This window comes from Ambystoma mexicanum, chromosome 1q (genome assembly GCF_040938575.1).
Source record: "Ambystoma mexicanum isolate Mex_15411 chromosome 1q, UKY_AmexF1_1, whole genome shotgun sequence".
NCBI classification, from domain to species: domain Eukaryota; kingdom Metazoa; phylum Chordata; class Amphibia; order Caudata; family Ambystomatidae; genus Ambystoma; species Ambystoma mexicanum.
Window position 1 is genome coordinate 131,023,514 of NC_090922.1, and position 23,197 is coordinate 131,046,710.

The following is a 23,197-nucleotide window of genomic DNA, read 5'->3' on the forward strand; positions in this document are numbered from 1 at the left end:
ATTCATTTAAATATATTGCGAGTCTCCACTGAAATGATCGCTGCAGAAATGATACCCTGCAATTGACAGTAATCTTGATGGTTGAAGAAATAAAAGGAATTGTTACCCAAGCTGCTGGCAATTTTTTTAAGTGAAATATGAATCTGAACAAAATAGCCATCCATTCCTCTATGTTCTGATTACTATACAAAAACAATGGGAGGCGAGTTAGGAGGAGGAAAACAAGGGGTTAAATCAACATGAACTCCAAAACAAATATTCCTTTCAATCCGATGAAATATATAGATAACGTTTCCATTTCTCCAAACACAGATACATACATTCAATTGCATGGCTTTAGGCATGTGAGTTTATTACTTCAAAACAAGATTATATTTTAACCTTTACACAGATGCAATCATTTCCACATAGGTCAGTGATCTTAATTTCAATTAACACATTTGTGTGTACAAGAAAGAAAAGGGGATACACATTTAAATGCAATCACAGTCCTATTCTGGAAGCCAGCTGATGTGCACAGTGAGTCGGCAGCTGAGGAGGTGTGGGGGGAGCGGGCAGAGTTATATTCACTTTTAACATTAATATTGTTGTAAATAAACTATTATGTTCTATAGTAGCTTAAAAACACCGCAGACATGTGTGTACATATAAATAAAGCTGTGCCGTTTGGTATGCAATACATTGGAAAGGAAGCAGACAGCTTCTAAAATAATACCAAATCCCAATCTTTCCGCTATCACTTGATGCAAAAGATCATCACTGGGGCAAGTATCATTGTTTCAATAAAATTCAGCAAACAAGGCTTTCCTACTCGAGGAGAAAGGAGCAGGATAGCTCCAAAAGAATGCCATAGAAGGGAGGGGTAAAGGGGAGGTCACCAGGTGTTGGGCTACAACTAAGTTAAAAAATATATATATTACCCCAACAAACTAGAGCATGTGTTGCTTTTTGTTGACAACCCGTTTATTCAAATCAACTCAAAATGGGTGTCTCCCCTTAATTGTTTGGCAAAAATAAAAAATAAAAATGCAAGATTTACTTTCTTCATAAAAACACCACGTCACACAGCAGACTTGTTTTTCTTGCCCATAAATAACACAGGATCATCAATAGTAAAGCTTTTATCTGATTATTTGAAGTATATGTGAAAAGCTAAAAACAACTGTTGGCGACCGCCCTTTCCAAGTCATGCCTTTTACCTTCTGGTGAAGGGAATAGCAACAAAACTAAAACCGATAAGGAGGCAATAAAATAGCTCTACACAGGGGACTGCATTCCAAATGTTTCCTGAGATGCGTAGACCATGTAGAGAAATCCATCTTCATCCTTTTCACGCTCGTAGACCTCAGAAATGGGTGTGGAGACACTGACCATGCTGTGGCCATTTACAAGCAAAAAGAAGGCTTGATTGGAATTCAGCTGTAAACGCCTCCTGCAAAAGAAAAAGACAGAGTAAGGGGAGTAGGAAATCTTGCAAACAGACATATTTTGCATCCTAATCTGCATTTTACAGTGTGAGATCCTGGGAAACCAAAAGTAACCAGGCACACGCATATCACAAATGCTATTTGCTCTTTGTTTAAAACTCGTAGTTAGAACACCAAACTATATTAACAGCATCATCTGCTGCAAATAGTACAATCTATATGCTTGGCCACCTTGTCACAGTGCAATATGGTCACTCTTTCTATCTTCGCTAAGGCGCTTTGAAGAGGTCCTACAAGCAAAATGGTACTGTGCACCATCATTTACTCCCAAAATGCACACCTTAATTCATACACATATCACCTAACCATTTTCGTATTTATTCCAAATGCATTGCCTAATTATGCCACAGATTGGCCATTTCCCCCTAGGTTTCTTCAGTAGGCCAATTTAAGAAGGTCTGAATAAGGCTATGACCCATGGTATTCCTTCATCTTTTAATTTCTCTGCATATAACCGGAACCACCATGGGACCATAGGCAATAATAACAAGATAATTGCATCCAATAATAGTGGTATTGTACTATTATCCAATAGATTTGAATATTTCAGTGGTCTGGAAGAAGGTTACTCACTCCCAGACAAAGCTGGTGAATCTGTGTCTCCAAGTATGCTGTGTCTACCTGAACAAGATCCAATTCCAAACAACTCTGTGGGGTTTTTCAGAGAACTGACAACGGGGCCTACATAAGTGGGCATGAGGGAAAACCCAGCCACAAATCTATATGTATGAACGCCATAAAGTCTTGTTTGGAACATTGCAGATCTGGCTACTAATTCCCAGGAGGGTTCAATGTTTTCATCTTGCTCAGGGATATGAAGTTATTATGCTACAAGAAACTTGGGCAATTGAGCCTATCCCCTTGGAAGGTTTTGCCCTTTTTAATCTGCCTGCAATCAGGCTGAGGAATAGGGGCAGAACATCTGGGGGCCTAGCCATTTATGTAGCTATTGCAACGTGCTGGGATATAAGGGAAACTACTGGTCTAAATGAGAATATTCAACTTCAACTGCTAATATCCAGCACCATAAACCGCGACTGTTTGTAACCCTTTATAATAGGAACAGTAATAGTTAAAGATTTTGAAGGGACTAATGCAAAATGATGGTACTCTGACCAGACTGATCATTGGTGGGGATTTTAATCCCAGACTAGGGTCAGGGGAGGATGTTTTTTATTGATAAAGAGGAGGAGCTAACTCTTTCGATCCCAAAACCTTGTTTGATGGATACACTCACTTCTTCTAATATAGTGCCCTTATTTTGTGGGATATATTGTTGGAAACCAGTTACCGAACCATTAATGGGAGGTTTGATTCGCCATCGGCAGGCAGTTTCACCTTAAATAATGTCCGGTTTCTTAGTATAATTGATTATATTCTGGTCCTAATTAATTGCTTGGACTGTATTAACGATTTTGCAGTCCTTGATTCTGGAGCCAGCAACCACTGACCCATCATCAGCATGGTGCTGGGGCCAGTGAACAGACGTTGGCACTACTTCCATCTACTCATAAAGTGCCTAAACATGAATAGAACATCACATAAATTTATTAGGGCCTTTTCCTCTTTCACCAAAAAATGTGGGGATCTTCTTAGTTATGTAAAAGGTGCCCCTATTAAGGGGAAGGCCATGTCCTGGCTCTCGGATAGGTGCAAGGAAAATAAAAAAGGGGCTCTTCTGGGCGTCTTTAAGGCGGATGCCCAAGATATTGTTATTAGACAACACTGCAGAAAGTAGGCACGAACAATCCACGAGAAAACAAGAGATTGCCTGCAGTCATTGGGAATCACTGTCCGAATTTGCCTTATCCAACAATAGTACGATTTTTGGAGGATTATCTGGGTTAGATCTTGGACAGCCACAAATGGCTGAAATGTTTGACTTGGAGCAAGATTGAGTGGCACATTTTAGCCCCCTTTACAGTGTGCATAATATGGCTGATTTCGATGGTAAGAAGGTACCTTCTTATTCCGATTATATGCAACTAGACCCCTTTACTGTCGAGGAGCTTGAACAAGTTATTGAAGGAAACAAGGAGGGGTTTAGTTCCACTAGTTAAATCCGCTGCTGGATCTAGAATTTAGAACAAACAACAAATATGTTACAATCCTAAAGTAAGTGAATCAACTGGCTGAAACATAGGTAGTTGTCAAGAATTATTGTATTTAAATTATTCTGTTAAAGGTTCAAGAGAAGTCTGCCAACACGTGTTTCAACCTAAACTGGTCTTTCTCAAGGCAAGACTCTGTTACAAGCAACACAGAACATAAACCAAAATCATATTGTGCAAAACATTTGACAAAAGTGCATAAGTAAACATGCCCAAGGGTACATTGTATGAAGTCACCATGCATGGGAGGTCAGGGGCACAGATAACAGGGATGGCATCAAACAAATTTGTTGAACCAAAATTAAATCAATACATTACCATAAAGCAAGGAACAATGCGAGTGCATACGACCTGGAACATGTCATCATATGACCACATATTAAGTGCCCAAGCGGGGAACAAAAACAAAAAACAAAAACAAATACAGGAGGCACAATGAGCCTCATTATGTATTTCCACCAGGTTTCAAATTCAAATTGAATAGTAATACTCCAACTAGCCTCTGCCTGTCTGTAATGTGCCAAGAAATCTGAGTATCACCTTAGGTGTATTACTTTTACTACATGCAGCCATTAATACTCCACGTGCAGCAATAGCCAAACCCTGTGCAACTGCCTGTTGTGCAGACCTCTACGCCTGTTCGAAAGTCTTGTCAAGTGTGGGAACCGGATACCAATTTGCAATATATTGTGAAAGTGAATGACCCTTGTGTTTAGCGCATGAATCTTTAATCGAAAAATCAATCAAGGCACTTGACACCATAGATTTCATGTTCCGGAATCATCCTTCTTCTTACACCGAGCATGTTGCAATGATCAAAGACTTCTTAGCATTTACATTGGATCACAATCAGTTCCTGTTCAATCGCCAATATTATGCGCAAACCAGGGGTGTGGCCATGGGAGCCAAGTATGCCCCATCGTTGGCCAACCTCTTCATGGGGTATTCTGAACAAAATTACATTTATAGATCTCATCAATTTGCCGACAATATCGTTGTATGGAAAAGGTACATTGATGATATTTTGCTTATATGGAATGGTACTGTAGAATTATTTCTAGAATTTTCTGAGTATTTGAATGACAATACTTTTGGCATTGAATTCTCCGGACATGCCAGTCCCAAACAAGTGGAATTCTTAGATCTAATAATCAGCATTTCCAATCAGACAATTCATACTCAAACCTTTAGAAAATCCACGGCTGTGAATTCTATTCGGAATGCTTCAAGTTGTCACAAACGTTCCGTATATAAAAAAAAAATATTCCTTTTGGTGAATTCTATCGAGCCCGCAGAAATTGCAGCACTCAAATTGCTTATGAAATTGAATGTGAACTGATTAAGCAGAGGTTTCTGGAACAAGGCTATTCTATTCATTGCATCAAAAAAGGAATGAAACAAGCGAACAACATCACGTGAAGCTATTCTCCCTGCTCCCAATACTAAAAAGTCCACAATCTATCCTGAAGTTCAGATTTTTTTTATTTATTTATTTATATTTATAAAGTGTCCAAGCAGCCCAAGGGCATTGAGGCGCTATTACTTGCATGAGCTTAGTTACAGAGGTACAGACGTGGTAGCAGTAAATGGTAAATTGCATTCAAACACAGACATCAGTATCATTACAGCTTATTTGATTGGTCAATACAGATTAAGCAGTGGGTCCTATGGTTGGTATTCATGCCGCTACGAAGGACCTTATGAGAAGAGGATGGTTTTTATTGCTTTACGGAAAGCGAGGAGGGAGGCCTCACTTCGGATGGTGGGAGGTAATGCATTCCAGTGAGTAGGTGCGAGATATGGGAAGCTGTATCCACCCGCTCTTGCTCTTTTTACTAGTGGCACACAGCATGTTGGTATAGGGTGATCTGGTTGGTCTTGTAGAGGCGACAGGGTGGATTCTTTGTGAGAGGTAGTAGGGAGCAGTGAGATGGATGCACTTGTGTGTCAGTGTCAGCGCTTTGAACACGATTCTCTCTTTTATTGGGAGCCAGTGGGCCAGTTTTCTGGCCTCCGAGATGTGGTCTCTTTTAGCAATGCCTTGGGCTGCACGGAGAGCACTATTCTGGATGACTTGTAGCCTCACCAGGTTTTTTTTTTGATGTTCCTAGAAATAGTACATTGCAATAGTCTAGCCTGGAGCCGGTGATGGCTCTGGCTATGTTTGTGCAGTTCTCTTTGGAGAGAAAAGTCCTGACTGCGTTGATAAGTTTAGCGTGATATGCAGCTGAGGAGGCAATTGCGTTGACTTGTCTGTCCATGGATAGGTTGGAGTCCAAATAGACTCCAAGAGTTTTGACTGAGTCTGAGACAGGTATTTTGATGGGGGTCGATGGTGAAGTGACTGAATTGGGAGTCAAGATGTTTTAGCGTGTCGGGGGAACCCACCAGTAGGAGTTCAGTCTTGTCAGAGTTGAGGCATAGTCCACTGTCTGCCATCCAGGCTTGGATGGTGTTGTAGAGATTGTTATGGGTCAAAGAGTCAGTGTCATAGTTGCCGGTGAGGGTGAGGAGGATCTGGGTATCGTCCGCGTAGTTAGTGTAAGAGATACCCATAGCGCCGAGGATGAGGAAGAGGGGTCGTGTGAAGATGTTGTAGAGGGTGGGGGAAGAGGCATGAGCCTTGGGGCACACCACATAGTATGATGGTGGGTGAGGCAGAAGCTAAATCAGAGAATACTTGCATGGTTCCGTCTTGTAGAAAGGAGGGGATCCATGCTGTGGCGTCAGGGGAGAACTTGGCAGTGGAGGAGAGGTGATGGATAGGACGTCATGATCAACGAGATCGAACGCCGCAGATAAGTCAAGAAGTAGGAGAAGTGCTGGTTTGCCCATGTCTCTAGCATCGTCCATCTGGTTTTTCAGATCAAGTAGGGCGGTTTCCGTCCCATGTCTGGGGCGGAAGCCAGATTGGCGGAGTCCCAGGAGTTTGTTCTCTTCGATGAAGTGCTGAACCTGCAGGTAGGCTGCTTTGTCCAGTATTTTGAGGAGGAAAGGGACAGTGGTGATGGGTCGATAGTTGTTGGGGGAGGTGGGATCGAGAGTTGGTTTTATTAAGAGGGGGCGGACCCAGGCTTCCTTAAGGGAGGCGGAGATAATTACTAAATGTGCTCAGAATACAGATGTGCTGTTTCAAGTGCTCAATAAACATTGGTACATCCTTAAACTTGATGCAGACCTTCGTTCATGTATCACTGAACGGCCCAAGTTTATTTTCACACAGAGTCAGACTCTCAGAGGCCAACTTTGCCCCTCTTTTCTTGCCAAAGCCTGTTCAGTCTGATAAAACATCATGGCTTCAATCATAACCTAAGGGCTTCTTTAAATGTGGAATGTGTATTTTTTGCAAGTTTACACTGTGTACTGATTCTTTTTCATGTCACAATGGTCTAAATATTCAAATACGTGACTTTATTAAATTCAAATCGAAATACGTGGTTTACGCAATTCTGTGTGTGTGAGGGAAAGTCTACGTTGGATCTACAATCAGGGAATTGTGAATATGCATTCGAGAACATTTTTCACATTTGAATAGTCAAGATCCCAAACTGCCCATTGCTTTGCACTGGCAAAAATATCACCAAATGGATGATGTCCAAGATATGTTTTATTGGCTAAATACAAGCACGTGTTCACTCAAGGGTTGGCGACCGTCAAGCATTATTGCGCCAGTTGGAAGCAAGTACTATCTGCCAGCTTAGATGCACGACCATGGGTCTCAATAAGGATACAGAACTTCATGTCTTTCTTTAATGGTTGATGTGTGTTGGTACCATACTCTGCATACATGGCAATGTAATCTTGATAATCATCATTGTAACAATGTTCTTTTATACATCATTATGTTAATACTACATGGCAATATTTGAACCTGGTGCTAACAGTGTTGCTAGCCCTACGCCTGTTCGAAAATTTACACACAATTACATTCTGGGTTGTGCATTGGACATCCTTACTTTTTACTGGATCTTGTCCATAAAATCAGAACAACATGCAGTGGCTATATTTTTTACTGCTTTATTTAGACCTAAGCTACTATAGACATGAATGCCCCATTAATTCAACATATTGCATTCTTTCTTGTTTCATGTATTTTCAGAGACATTTCAAACTTTCCCGTCCCAACAATTGATTACAGCATATTACACTTTATAGGATGGCGAATTGAATAACTTCAGTACAACATCGTACTTGTCAGTCACGTGAACCCAAACCAGCACGTGACCTGTCACGCACTTGTCACGGATTAGGTGCTTTTCTCTCTCGGTACGCATTCACACTGTTCGCGCGTACCGAGATGCAGCAGCAATAGACGCCGGAGCACCGACTTCAGAATATAACAGGTATGAGATACTTTGTGTGCGATTAGGACTCGCCGCTAGAACGAGGATTTGAGTTAGCATATCAACACAGCAGACAGGGCTTGGGAAGTGGCACAGCATACCACTCCACCCTTTATATTCCGTTTTGTTCTCTCTTACTCCCTAGACCGTTCCAAATCTGGAAGCAATATCGGCACCTAAGTCTTATGTTCCTCATTGATATATGGAGTTTGAATAAGCAATGAAAGGACAAAGCAACAGGTAACCATAGCGGCATGTCCCAAGTGCCATGATTGATTGTTTCCTGAATCCATGGGCTTATATGTATATATTTTTCCAAATGGTGTTACAGGCAAACTTGACCACATACATATTTCCATTGCTCAAACTAGCAGCAGTTTGCAACGAGGATACTGGACGATGAGACAATTAGCTTGGCAAAAGTCTTTGAACTTATAAGATGCACAGATTTGCCTTGATTGATTTTCGATTAAAGATTCACGCGCTAAACACAAGGGTCATTTACTTTCACAATATAGTGGAAATTGGTATCAGGTTCCCCTACTTGACGAGACTTCCGAAAAGGCGTAGAGGTCTGCACAGCAGGCGGTTGCACAGGGTTTGGCTATTGCTGCACATGGAGTATTAATGGCTTTATGTAATACAAGTAACACACCTAAGGTGATACTCAGATTTCTTGGCACATTACAGAAAGGCACAGGACAGTTGTAGTATTACTATTCAATTTGAATTTGAAACATGGTGGAAATACATAATGAGGCTCATTGCGCCTCCTGTATTTGTTTTTTGTTTTTGTTCTCCGCATATGATGACATGTTCCAGGTCGTATGCACTCGCATTGTGCCTTGCTTCATGGTAATGTATTGATTTAATTTTGGTTCAACAAATGTGTTTGATGCCATCCCTGTTATCTGTGCCCCTGACCTCCCATGCATGGTGACTTCATACAATGTACTCTTGGGCCCATTTACTTATGCACTTTTGTCAAATGTTTTGCACAATATGATTTTGGATTATGTTATGTGTTGCTTGTAACATACAGAGTCTTGCCTTGATAAAGACCGGTTTAGGTCGAAACATGTGTCGGCAGACTTCTCTTGAACCTTTAACAGAAGAATTTAAATACAAGAATTCTTTACAACTACCTATGTTTCAGCCAGTTGATTCACTTACATTAGGATAGTAATACATTTGTTGTTTGTTCTAAATTCTAGATTCAGCAGTGCATTTAACTAGTGGAACTAAACCCACTCCTTGTTTCCTTTGTTAATTTACAGTAGGCCTGAGGTACCTACCAGTTCTACTACCATGCAGCAGCTAGTGTCATTTCTATAGTTAGATCCACCTTTAGTCTTTCTTGCTCGAGCGCTACAGTTAGCTGGCACACCTCATACTTACTGTTCACATTGAACAAGTTATTGGACGACAAAAATAAAATCAAGCTCCACTGGATGACGGAATTCCGAACAACCTTTTTCGATCATGTATTGAGCTGTGGGCCTCATTCTTCACGTAGGTTTTTAATGCCGGTTAACTAATACGATAACAACAAGCGGCAGAAATCGTACAATTGTGCCCATCTATAAGGTGATCTCTAAATCATCCCCATCATCTTACCGCCCAATTACCCTACTAAATGGAACGTCAAAGATGTTCTCCAGTGCCATCATGAAAAGGCTTGAGGAATCGGTGTTGGGAAATAATGTTCTTTTGGATACCCAGCTAACTTTTAGGCCTTGGCTGGGAACTGTTAATCAGTGTATACATTTGTATTTGTTAGTCTTCAAGTATGTCCTTCTTGCAAGAGCCCCCGTCTACGTGGCTTTTATGGACTTTAGTTCAGCATTTGATCATGTAGAGAGGGGACCCCTGTGGCACTCAAATTATGAGCGATATTTGTACAAAATATGTACCCTTGAGGAATATTGCCACAAAAAACAAAAAAGCCCTTTAAAATATGGTATACCAGAGACCTTCTGGAGTTAAAAAGAGAACATAAATACCACGAAAACCGATGGTATCGTTCCAAGTCAACAGAACATTCCATGTTGGCAAGTACAGCACTGAACAATTACAAAAAAGCGGTGTTCAGAGCTAAATCTAATTTTTTATCAACTAAAATCACAACAGCAATAAACCGTCCTCAAGAACCGTTTAAAACAATTGCTGACTTGGTTAGTCACAATACACATGCACCAGTGAAAACTTCATCTGTAACGCATGCTAATGGCCTAAATAATTTTTTCAGAGATGACATTCTGAACATCCAAAATAATATTAGGCTCCACAGAAAATCAGATAAAGCCCATCAATCAGAGGTTGTTAGCCCAGATAAAGAAAACCTTGGTGGTCTGGAGATGACTACGATTGGGACGACTCAGTTTAGTTTCCAATAAGTTTCACGGAATGATATTACTGCCCTTTTGTCCCAATTGAAACCCACAAACTATTCTTTTATTCCTATCCCTGCTTTAGTCGCTAATCGACTTTTCTTGGATCTTACTCCCTTTATGACCAAGTTTGTTAACCTTTCACTACTCGGGGGTTAGTCCCTGATGCTTTGAAATTATCAGTGGACTCCCAGTTATTGAAAAATGTTAGTCTGGACCCTAAGGATTATAATAACTATCACCCAATTGCTGGTCTTACTTGGCTGGGTAAAAATCCTGGAAAAGGTGGTCACTAAACAATTACATGACTATGTTGAGTATCACGGTCTTCTCCATCCCCTGCAATCTGGTTTTCGTCCCCTACACGGGACAGAGACGGCAGATTGATGGCGGTTTGGGACAAGATGTTATAGGCTGGGGAAGCAGGTAAACGCTCCCTGCTTGTGATGCTCAACCTGTCCATCGCATTTGATACGGTGAACCACAGTATTTTGTTGGACTGTATGAATAATCTTGTGAATGTGGACCCCTGTGCACTACAGTGGTTCACATAATTTCTTACCGGTCGTCAACGTGTTCAGGGCAGAGGCTTTCTCTCAGAAATCCTCCTGCAGTACTGTGGTGTGCTACAGGGATCGGCACTTTCTCCACTCTTTAATATTTATGTTCGTGCCCTAATGGATGTCTTGGAGAAACATCAACTTAGATTTCATTCGTATGCTGACGACACTCGGATATATATTAGGCTTGATGATGTGGAGGAAGCTATTTCCCTTGTTAGCAGGTGTTTGGAAGAAATAGGAACCTGGATGGAAACAAATTGGCTACAACTTAATCCAAAAAAAAAAAAAACTGAGGCGATTGTTTGGCCCGAAGCATCTGCATGAAGGAAATAGATGCCCTCCTCCAACCTCAGTTTCTGGGAACTAGGCTGAAGTACACCACTAAAGTAAAAATTCTCGGCTACATCTGGCAGAGTGACCTGGGATGTAAGGGCCAGGTCTCAGCCAAAGTCCAATCGGTCTTTTAGAACATCTGCCTTCTGCGTCAAGCACTACCATATGTTCCTATCACTGATCATGTTGTGGAGGTCGGGGCTCTAGTCAACTCCAATTTAGATTATTGCAATGGACTCTTGGCTGGGGCACCGGGCAACCAGATCGGGTGTAAGACTGGTCGTTGATGTAGCTAAGAACACCCCCATCTCTGGTCTCCATCGATCATTGCATTGGTTAGCAGTGGAAGACCGGATTCAATTAAAAATTTGGCGTCTGGTCTACAAATGTCTGACTGGGCTGGCACCAGTTTATCTAACAAAAACTCGGCGTTACCGACCAATTCGGGCCCTCAGGGCCGAAGACCAATTTCTTCTCGTTATTCCTAGGACTAACTGTATTTGGAGAGGAGATCGCTGTTTTTCAGTTGTCGGACCAAGACTATGGAATAGTCTTCCACTGAGCCTAAGACAGGCAAACTCCTTATTGAGTTTTCGAGTGGGTTTAAAGACCTACTTATTCAAGTAAACCTGGTGACTCTGGCTTTCGTTGAATTTCTGTGGCATCAGCCCCCACCAGGTTGATGTTCCTTCTCCATTATACAGTATCACCTGCGCCAGGACTCTATTAAGTTTGTTGTGTGCACGTTATAAATTCCTCAAACTCGCACTGTGGAGGACTATGTCTTATGGGAATTCCTGGTGCCTTCATGCGTAGATTAGAGACCGTACACTCTGACTCTACGGTCCATGTCAGGTGTGGTAACAAGGGCAAAGTGAGTGGCACTATAAGTGTGGAGCAAAGGGTTCGACAGGGGTGCATACTTGCACCCCTTCCCTTCAACTTGTATGTAAATGGTCTAGCGTCTTTCTTGGAAACTCTTAATACAGAAGTACCACAGCGCGTGGGCAGGAAGATTAATTCCAAAGTTATGCCAACAATGTGGCTCGGCTGGCCAGGAACCTGCAAACCTATCCCTTAAAAGTTATAAACCTGGCATACCCCTCTACAAGACACTGAAGGAACAATGTAGATAAATGCTATAGAAGGTGTTTCACCAAAACAAGTCAGTGATCCTACAGTCCTCCTCGATTGCCGCCAACTTAAGGTTTGCCAGTGCTTTGGCTACATTGGCATAACGTTCAGCACAAGGCTAAACAGGAAGGACAATCTAACCATCAATTTTCTGGCAGCCTTTTCAGATTTGCCAAATCGCTGCATTTTTTCTTTAGTCATATGCTAACTGCCTACCGGGGTCAGCGTGTGGCTACATGTGTTTATGGTAGCACACTGTGGAGTGTGGGTGATGTAGGTGGACTTCAAGCAGAGGAGAACTCTTATATTTTGCCTTCTGGGAGTACATCCGACAACAGCATCTTTTAAAAATATATATATATCTTTATTGGCATTTTCAACAAACAATACCTTATCCCCAACCCTCAACCCCCACTGTGCCCCCCCAAACCTCCCAATAACACTCCTCTCCTCCCCCTGCCCCAGGGGACCACAGTCTTGCTGCAGCAAATAGGATTAATATGGGCTATCGATGGGGAGGAAAAAAAAGAAGAGGGAAAAAAAAAAAAGGGAGGGTGCATTGTATCTTAGCATTGTCATTGCATATCCAGTACCTGTATATTTTTGTGGGCACCATTGTTCTTCTCAGTACTTTCGGAATCTCTCAGAGTCTCCTTGAATCTTGTATGTAATCCATTCCATTGCCATTATGTCCCAGAGCTTTTGCAGCCAACATGTCGCCGTGGGTGGGGTTGAATGTTTACAGTTTTTCCCAATCACTTGCCAAGCCATTATTAATAAGGTTACCAAAGTCCTTTTCTGTGGTTTTGAGATTATATGTTGTTCCAGGTCTAAAAGACCACACAGATTCTCACCTAGTGAGAGGGATTGTTGCTTTCATTGTTTGGAAGAATGCCTTCGGGACGCAAATAGGGAGTGCAGGAACTTATATAGTAGCATAGCGAGGGTCACCATCTTTACTGTATTTACATGACCTAACCAGCAGATCCGCATCGGGTTCCACCTGGTAAAATCTGCTTGCGTCTTTTTGATTAGGTCAGGGTAGTTGGCTTTATATAACGCTTAGAGTTTGCTAGTTAATTTGATCCCTTAATAAGTGATGGTTCCTCCTACGGGGCGAAATGGTGAATAACTCTGCACTGCAGAGAGATCCGCTGAAGATCCTATGAATACCTGCTTCCCAAACGCAGCCTGCCCGTTGCAAAATTAGGTACATGCGTGGGAATACGAGGAGAGTGCAATCCGTAAAAAGAAACTGGAATCCTACCCTGGCCGTAGCAGCAGAATTGAAACCTAAACAGACCACTGACCAGACGGGCATCTTTAAAAATGGCCACCATGCTGTAAGACAAAAGGAGCGGCGGGCCGGGCACAAAGACGCTGCCAGAATCTGCGTGGCAAAGGAACACCACAGGCATAACTCCCGACGCACGCTACGTGGACACCAGAGAACCGGAGCACTGAGTAAGCCTGGTGGACCGAGGAGCAAGGGGCAGCCTGCTAATGCAAACGAACCGCTGTGCAGAGGCGGTAGGTAAGACACGCCGAGGGACAATCTGGAATGAAGCGGGGCCCTTGGGCACCAAGACGCGCATCAGGGCCGGGCTTGGGCGGAACGCTGAAGGCACCCTAAGTAGCTGCGGGCCATGGGGCGCGATCACACCCCGCTGGTGTGTGAGAGCCACGCACACAGAGTGGCTCCACACGCCAGCTGCAGAAGCAAAAAACAGCCTCAGAAGGACCCTGCCCATGGCACACACGGTGTGGAGCGTGAGAGGCTGAGCGCGCACGACATAGCACCCAGAGCCACGGCACAGCGCCTGGCTTGCTGGATGACCCAAGGACCACCGCCACACTGCAGCAATCCGGGGGAGCGAAGAGGCAAAAGGCGCGAGAGCCTGTCCCCCGCTGCACTACGCTACTGCAGCCCCCGCAGGAACGGAAAAAGGGACAAAAGGAGGGGGAAAAGAAAATGATGAAATGAGGAAATAAAAGGCGAGCCCCACCACGGAGCTGCAGAAATAGGGCGCTCGACCCCAGGGGAGGACATCACAGTCGGTAACAAGCCTGCATATGATATAGAACACCCACGGGGCACAGCTTTGAACGGACATTGGCTGTGGGCAAGCGGTAGCCAGGTTGCACTGCATCACACTGGGCCCAGGAAACAGGGGCACCAAACGCGCTGCAAAGGACCACACAGGAAGCTGTTATAGGGCACAAAGATAAGCCCAGCCCAGGCACCTGAAGCAGCTGCACCACAACCATGGACAGCCCAGGAAGGCAGTGAGGCACCACCCCACTTCTGGGGGCAGGCAAGGAGAAGACCTTGCCGAGATACACCACGGCAACCGCAGCACTGCCCCGAGACATTCCCGAGGATCCTTGCTGCACAAGACTGTAGCCAAGCATAAGGAGTGGCGCAGTAAATCGCAATGCAAGCTGAGGCTGCCCCAGGCGAGGAGTAGAAACAGGACGAACTAACCCTGGCAGCACCACAGCGAATTAGCCCAAAGGAGACTACAGCCTGGCATACAGACAACGGTGCTGGAACACCTGAAGGAGATAGAAATTAGCCCACCCACATAAGGCCGAGTGCCTGATACCAGCAAAAGGCCACACCATCCGGAACAGGGGGCCCGCTCACCTGGAATTGCTAAAGACATGGCAACTAAGCTGAATAAAAGAAAAGGGAAGCAATCTACGATGGAGGACTTCACAAAAACTCACATTCTAGGGAAGGTGCTAGAAGCAAGGATAGAAGCGCCCAGACTGGACGTATCCCCAGCGCGAGGCGACCGGCAAATCCTGGAAGCCACTGCAGACCTGAGAGCGGCGTGGGAAACAAAACTGGAAGCTGCCATGACCACACTGAAAGTGGCGCTGGAATCTAAAATTGACGCAGTACAAATAGATCTAAACCTCCTGAGACAAGATGTAAGGGCAATAGCGGACAGCACAGGAGAATAAGAAAAAGAAGTGGTGGCCAAAACAGCAGCCTGTGCCTTGCACGCTTCAGAGATCCACACGCTACGCCAGCAGGTGGGCAACTTGGAGAGCAGGGCCGAAGAGGCCGAAGGACGGGCACGCAGGAACAATATACGTATCGTGGGCATTGAATCCATGTTGCTGCAAGAAATAGAAGGGGGAACACTCACCCAGGGATTTGCAGTGGAAAGAGCGCATAGAACCTTGGCAAGGAGGCCCCCCCAACCCCTGGAGCCCACCTGAGACTCATCATAGCCAAAATACTAAATTACTGCGACAGGGAAAGGATCCTGGAATACTTTTGCAAGGGAGGCATGATCCAAACGTCATCCGCCTCAATTACAGCATACCCTGACTATACACTCCAGGTGCAACGGCGGCGACTCAACTTCGGAACAGTAAAGAGGAGGCTACAGGAGGCGGACCATAGATACATGCTGATGTATGATATATGATATGATGTGATATTTTATTTGTATCGCGCTCGTACACAAGTGATTCAGACCGCGACTCGGCAAGGGAGGGAACAAGGGAGAACACAGCACAATATAAAAACGATCTTACTAGGCCCAGTGACATTGAGAACGCGCAAGTGCATGGGAAAGGGAAAAGGGAAAAGGGAAAAAGTGCATGGAAGGGGGAGAGTGGAAAGTGCAGAAGCCGAGGAGCGCAGATAAATAAAATAAATAGAAAATTGAGGCAAACTGTGGTAGTGCAGCCAGCAAGTGGCAAGTGCTGTGTTTAAGGCAGCAGACTGGGTAAGTCTGAATAAGTGCAGAAAAAGAAGAAAAATGGGGCGATCCGGCGAGGCTGAAGGTGTTCCACAAAAAAGGACACTATTTTTTGACACCCCAAAGGAAGCATTGGATTGGCTGGATGCACGAAATTGCCTGGAAGGGAAGGATGGCCAGAAGGGAAGCGGACGCAGAGACTTCGGAGAGCGAGGTGCTGTATAAGTTGTGAAAATGGGACTCGACTATAGCCGTGTTACACAATGGGAAGGCAAGCGAAATGTGGGACACAACAGGGAGATACAGAGCACCCAATCTCACACCCACTTAGATAGGTTAGTCGAGTTACCAGTAGAGGGGTAACCTCCTGCTGAGTTCCCGGTACCGGCCTAGCAGGACGGGACCAAATGCGGGATCGCCTGAGATACAGGGATGGAGCTGGGCAACAGTTGGGGTTGGAATGGGTGGGAGTTGGGGCGTTTGCAGTGATAGTTGTTAGCGTGAATCATGCGCAGACGCGCGTGGGTGCATGCTCGTTCCCTAAGTATTCTCAGGTTGAAGGATATGGAGGGAGGGACGGGGGAAGGGGATCTGAAGGATAATGGGTGACCTCAGAATAATAACCTGGAACGTCAGGGGACTTAACACCTACCTGAAGAGAAATAAGGTGATGATGTACTTGAGAATGCAAAAAGTAGACATAGCTCTGTTGCAGGAAACTCACCTCACCAAGGAGAAACAGGAGGTAATTAAGAAAAAGTGGAGACGTACTACTATAGGAGCAACTTATTCAGCATACGCTAGGGGGGGTGATCATTTGGGTGGCACCACAGGTGCCTTTCCAGATACTACAGACCACAGTGGAACCGGATGGGAGGATGGCAGCGCTCCGGGGGCTTTTGGAGAATAGGGAACTAAGCATTATAAACACATATGCCCCCAACCAAGACACAGTGACCTACAATAAAACGTTATATAGAAAGATCAGCCTCCTCACAGGTGGAGCGATCATATGGGGAGGGGACTAACTAGATGGCTCTGATACGAAACTAGATAAACCCATCCCCTCAGCAAGAGCGCTACGAGTCCGATTAAGAGACTTTGGGGGCTAGAGGACATGTGGAGGCGGCAACATCTGACAGGAAGACACTACTCACACTTGACGGCCCCACATAATCTGTACGAGTCTGGACTACGGGTTCGCCACCCCCGAAATAGCGGGGGAAGTGGTGGGTTCTGAATGCAAAGAGAGAATACTATCAGACCACTCCCCTTTGGTCCTGGAGTGGCGACACCAGCCCCCTAGAGCCAGAATCCCAACATGGAGGCTTAGGGCCGAGGCACTGAGGGATACCACATTCCGAGAGGACCTACGGGAAGAGATAATTAGCTATTTCGAGCATAATAATACTGGAAGCGTGAAATCAGAGGGAACTCTGTGGGAGGCCTTTAAGGTGGTAATAAGGGGGGGCGGCCATATCTAAATCTAAATGGCTCTAGGGGGCATTGTCACAATGCCTTCCCCCGGACGACCAGACCAGGCCCAGCAGCCCCGGACGCAGGCATCATGCCACTTGGAGCATGCCCAAAAGCCCCAGTTAGGGGCTGTTTGGGTGCATTCCTGGCGCCATGGGCGCCAGGCTCATTATTGATAACTTACCTGAAGCAGACCATGCTGCATACTCACCTGAGGCAGACCATGCTGCATGAAGACTCAAGCCAAATGAGGCTTAGGAGGGACTATTTTACTGAAGGGACTATTTTGTTACTTGGGTGGGGCTGTGGAAGAATACTTACCTGGATCTTCTTCCAAGGCTATTTAAACCACGCCTGGACAGCCACACGTGCTTCGCGTTATTCTGCTTGCTGCAGCGTAACGCTCACCGTGTTTTCAGCAGCTCCAGTCTTCAGCCACGCCCGCTTCAGTCCTGGGACTCCTGAAACAAGAAGAAAAGAAGGATAAAGGTTAGAATAGGAGTTTTAACTTTAATCCTTACCTGAATCCTGATCCATTTCGCCACGGAACTGAAAGACAGAAGTCTTTGAAGCATCGCTTCGCATTCCTACGGCGCCGCGCTGAACTCACCTGCTTGGCAGTACTTCAGCATTCCATCACGCTCTCTCCATCTCGCGGCCGCCCTCCGACACCTAAGGAGACAAAGACAGCAAGGTGAGCAAGGGGACTCTCTAAGGCTATACAAGCTACCCCCCAAGGACTTACCTGATTTACCACGGGAGGTACTCACCTCATCTCTGGTCGGCGCAGTCAACTCTGCTTCATCGCCGTACCCCGGCCCCTAAGGGGAAAACCACAATAGACTTACCTGAATCTTACCAAGTGCCATTTGGAAATCTTCGAGTGGATTAATCGGCAACCTGCAAGGAATCGGAGAGAGTGAAGATCAGACATTTGAACTCTTATGAACAATTGGACTTTAGAGTCAATACTGGAACTCACCAATTCCTCTACGCCAGTGAAGTAACTGGTCATCAAAGCGCCCATGCGGTCGACGCAGGATGGAGAGCTCATCCTTCCAAACCATCAGGTGAGACTAAGGAGGGGACATCAAGAGTGATCTGTGGGAAGACAACGGGAGTGGGGAAGGTGGGTTGACACTCAATTCCACGGTTGGTTAATTCCTCTTCTCCTTTGCAGAAGAATATTCTTGCAAGCCAGACAAACTAGGCTGAGAGGGCCAGTCCAGTCAGTCATCTCGGCGCTACACGTCACGCTGGTGGAAACAACAGCGGCCAGTTCCGGTCGACGCCCCCGTGGGAACCAGGTGAGCGTAACAGGTATAGAGCGAGAGCTGCAGGAGATAGAGAAGAGACTGGAAACAATAATGAATAAAGAGGGCACCTCACAGGAGCAGGTAGAATGTGTGAGCCAGTTACAACTGGCTGGCGGGGAGCTTTGGGAGAGGCTAAGCAACCTGAATTACAAGAAATATATCGAAAGACAACACGCTGGAGGGGACAAACCAGGGAGGCTGCTGGCATGGTTATATAAAAATGAGGCACCAAGACCAGCAATTAGAGAGATAGTGGGAGAGGCGGGACAAGTCTGGAATACCCAGGAGATGGTGAACGAGAGATTCCTCAGATTTTATAAACACCTCTATGCAGATACGGGGGAGAATACGGAGAGAGAGACTCAGGAGATCCTAGAGGACATAGGATTGCCCAAATTAAGTGTAGAACATAGAGAGAACTTAGAAGCCCCAGTTACACTGGAGGAACTAAAAGCAGTGGTGGTGCATCTACCCACGTGCAAAGCCCAAGGCATGGATAGGCTCCCCAGCGAGTTTTATAAAGCATAGAGGCAAGAGATTCTTACCCCACTACTGGCAATGCTGAATGAGGCATATGAGAAAGGGAGACTGCCGGAATCTCTGAAAGAGGTGGTAATCATCCCGCTCCTTAAACCAGACAAGCCTAACATAGACTGCGGGTCATATAGACCACTATCCATGTTAAACCAAGACAGCAAAATCCTCATGTCGGTACTAGCGAATAGAGTTAAGCTGGTGATAAATAAACTAATACACCCGTGTGTATGTCCCAGGCAGAAGCATATCTGATAACCACAGGAGCCTTTGACTCGGTCAGGTGGCCATGGCTGATGGCGGCTTTAAAAGAATATGGGATGGGATATGGGTACCTGTGGTGGGTGAAAATGATGTATAGCTCCCCCACAGCCAGGGTAAAAATCGGAGCGATAATCTCAGATAGATGGCAACTAAGCAGAGGCACGAGACAGGGCTGCCAATGGTCTCTGATGCTATACATTCTCACACTAGAGCAGCTGGCAATTTATCTGAGACAGCAATACAGTGAGATAGGAGTGCGCACCAAGGGGGGACCACACTTGATATCACTGTATGCAGACGATATGCTCCTGTACCTGCGATACCCGGAGGAGAACCTGCAATACATCCTGGAAGTGATAAAGCACTATGCGGCTCTCTCCGGGATAGCGGTTAACCAAAAAAAAAAAACGAGCATGTTCCCCTTTGGTAGGTACTAAGGCATACTACAGAAAAGCCTACCCGCCCTGCAGATAGCTTGGCAGACTAAAACGTTCAGATACCTGGGGATCAATATTTACCATACAATAGCAGATGAGCATAAGTATAACACAGAGAAAGCAGTGGAGGGTATCACGAATAGCATGGAGTTCTGGGCAAAGCTCCCCCTGGCCATGGTGGGGAGGGCGGCTCTGCTGAAAATGGTTGTCTTCCCTAGGCTACTGCATTTTTTCACAAACATTTCACACATGGTGCCCACGCGCTTCTTCGCCAAATTACACAGCCTGTGCAAAGGTTTCCTATGGCACAATACAAGAAACAGAGTGGCCCTGTGGAAACTACAGAATGCGTACGACAGAGGGGGGATAAATCTACCGAACTTTGAGATATACCACCTGGCGGCGCAAAACAGGACCACAATAGATTACTCGGTTTTAGCCCTTTAAATGTGCATGATCGGACAGGGAAATTGGGTCTACCTCTATGTAAGATAGCAACCCCAACATACCGGGGGTTCCCCAGGCATAGGCTATCCTGGAGATGCCCAGAGGTGGGGAAATTCTGGGGGGTAATTAAACACAAGCTATCTGAAAAGGGAATTAAACTAGACGTGGAATCCATATGGGCATGCATGCTGGGGGGATTCACCAGCCTACATAATTTGAGACACGCATGTAAACTCAAGGACCTAGCATACATCCTGGCCAAAAGGAAAATTTCCATGAGCTGGAAAGCCGCCCATAGACCCAGACTAGAGATATGGTGGAAGGACCTCCTAAAATGGGCAGACGCTGGGACAGTGGCAAAGTATGAGGCGACTGACAGAGGGGAATGTGAAGATGTGGGACTACTGACAGAATGGAGACAAATGATAGCCTCGTTGTATGGGCCCACCCAAGGTGACCCCAGTGACGACGACAAGCCAGAGAATGAGGAAGAGAACAAATCCTGAGCAATGTGAGCCAGAAGCATAGGGGGGGGAGAGCTTGAGTTTTAGGGGAAGGGAGGGGGGGGAGACAAAGGAGAAACATGTATTGCATGCTATGTAACTGAAAATGTTGGGAGTGAAAGTTATGATTTGTTTGTTGTAAAAATCAATAAAAAATGTTTTAAAAAAAAATACTCTGCACTGCGGAGATGACCTCCTTGGGCAGACCCCACCTCCAGCCTTTCCGAGTTTCCCATATTTATCTTGAGCCCAGACAATCCTCCTTCTTCCTTTAATATTTTGACCAAGGCCGGGATGGAGGAGGCTGGTTCCACCAGCGTTAGTAACATATCATCCATGTAAGTGGCCGTTTTGTGCGTGTCCCCTCCAAATGGGACCGATTCGATTGCATGGTTTTGTCCGATTGTGGCCAACAGTGGTTCCAAATATATAGCGTACAGATGGGGGAACAAGGGACAGCCCTGTCTGGTACCTCGTTCTAGGTTTACTGCTTCAGAGATATGAGCATTAACTGCCAACCTCATCGATGGGTTGCTATAATTTGCCTCCACAATTTGAATAAATTTTGAACCACACCGCATTTGCCCCGTTACCTGGAACAAATAAGGCCACTCCACCCTGTCAAAGGCTTTTTCAGCGTCTAAGGAAATCAGGGTGGCCGGAATCCCATTTATTTCTAACTTCTCTAATAAATGAATTGCCCTGCTAGTGTTCTCCCATGTCTCCCAGTAATAAAACCTGATTGATCAGGACCTATAACCCCTGGAAGCACAGCCTTTATCCTTTCTGCTAAAATACCTGTATAGATTTTTGCGTCCGTATTTAGTAGCGCAATGGGTCTGTATGGTCCACAAATTGTGGTGTCTTTGGTTTTTCAAACAGAACCACCTTTGCATCGGTCATTTAACGGGTCACTCCATCCCCATTCCAAAAGGGGTTATATAGTTTGGTTAGAAAGTGTTTTAGTTCGTTACTGTAGGTTTTGTAGAAGATCCCCAGGTAACCGTCTGGACTTGGTGCCTTGTTCGGAAGGTTTTTCACCACCCTCTCTACCTTGTCTTCGGTTATTTCCTTATCCACATTTTCCCTGTCTTTTTCCGTAACCTTATTCAACTTCACCCCTTCTAAGAAGACCTCTATTTTGTAGTTCTTTGGGCGCTCAGATGAATAAAGCGGTTTATAGTAGGTTACAAAGGCCTGTACTATGCCTTCCGAGTCAGTAACTATGGACCCACCCGGCTGCTTTATTCCCCCTATGTGGCGCTGCACTCTGTTTCAGTAATCTTGCAAGCATCTTATCTGCCTTATTGGCCAGACATAGTAGCGCTGCTTGAGACTTTGGAGAGCGCTCTCGGCCCTGGTGGACCTGAGCATCTTAAGTTGTCTTGTGGCTTCTTTCACATTGTCAGAATGTTCCCTGTTCTTGAGCTCTGCTAATTCTTTTTGGGCTTTTCCCAAGTCGGCCACTAAGTCCTTTTGTAATCTATCCTTCTCTTTCCGTCTTAGGGATTTTAGGGATATTAGTTCCCCCGCTAAAAACCACCTTAAAAGCATCCCATACCAGGCCTGGGAAGACCCCCCGCCCCCTAGTGTGTCGTTCGGTGCAAAATAAAACCACAACAGATTACTCGGTTTTAGCCCTTTAAATGGATCTTTAAATGTGCATGATCGGACAGGGACATCGGGTCTACCTCAATGTAAGATAGCATCCCCAACATACCGGGGGTTCCCCAAGCATAGGCTATCCTGGAGAATGACTGGTTGACCTGGGAGAAGCACGTATACCCCGTATCCCACCGCTTTTTTTCCCCGCCAAAGGTCTCCCATTGCCATTCCTGCCAACCTGTTGCGCACTGCCTTAGATGGCAGTAAGCCGTTACTAATGACCCAGCCACTCCTATCCCTTTCAGGGTCCCAAGCAATGTTGCAGTCCCCTGTGAGGGGCATCTCCCCTTCTGCAAAGCCTTCTAATTTGCCCATTGTCTGATTCAGGAAGGCATCCTGTGCAGTGTTGCGGTCGTAAGACATGCATTACTTACCGTAATAGCATTTCTGACGATTGTATCTGTTAAGATTCACATGCTGTGCATATAGTCCGACATCTAGTAGTAATCGCAGAGTATTGCATCTTTCTTTCGAG

The 23,197-nt window shown here is 45.3% G+C and overlaps 1 protein-coding gene across 1 annotated transcript in view; it reads right to left on the reverse strand.

Moving 5' to 3' along the window:
* Positions 1-331: 331 nt before the first annotated feature.
* MAP1LC3B (microtubule associated protein 1 light chain 3 beta) overlaps positions 332-23,197 on the reverse strand; it is a 106,977-nt gene continuing 84,111 nt past the window's right edge. Inside the window, exon 4 of the mRNA XM_069636190.1 lies at positions 332-1,432. Coding sequence (XP_069492291.1) covers positions 1,258-1,432 — 175 coding nt within the window. The 3' untranslated portion in view covers positions 332-1,257. The remainder of the gene's footprint in view (positions 1,433-23,197) is intronic.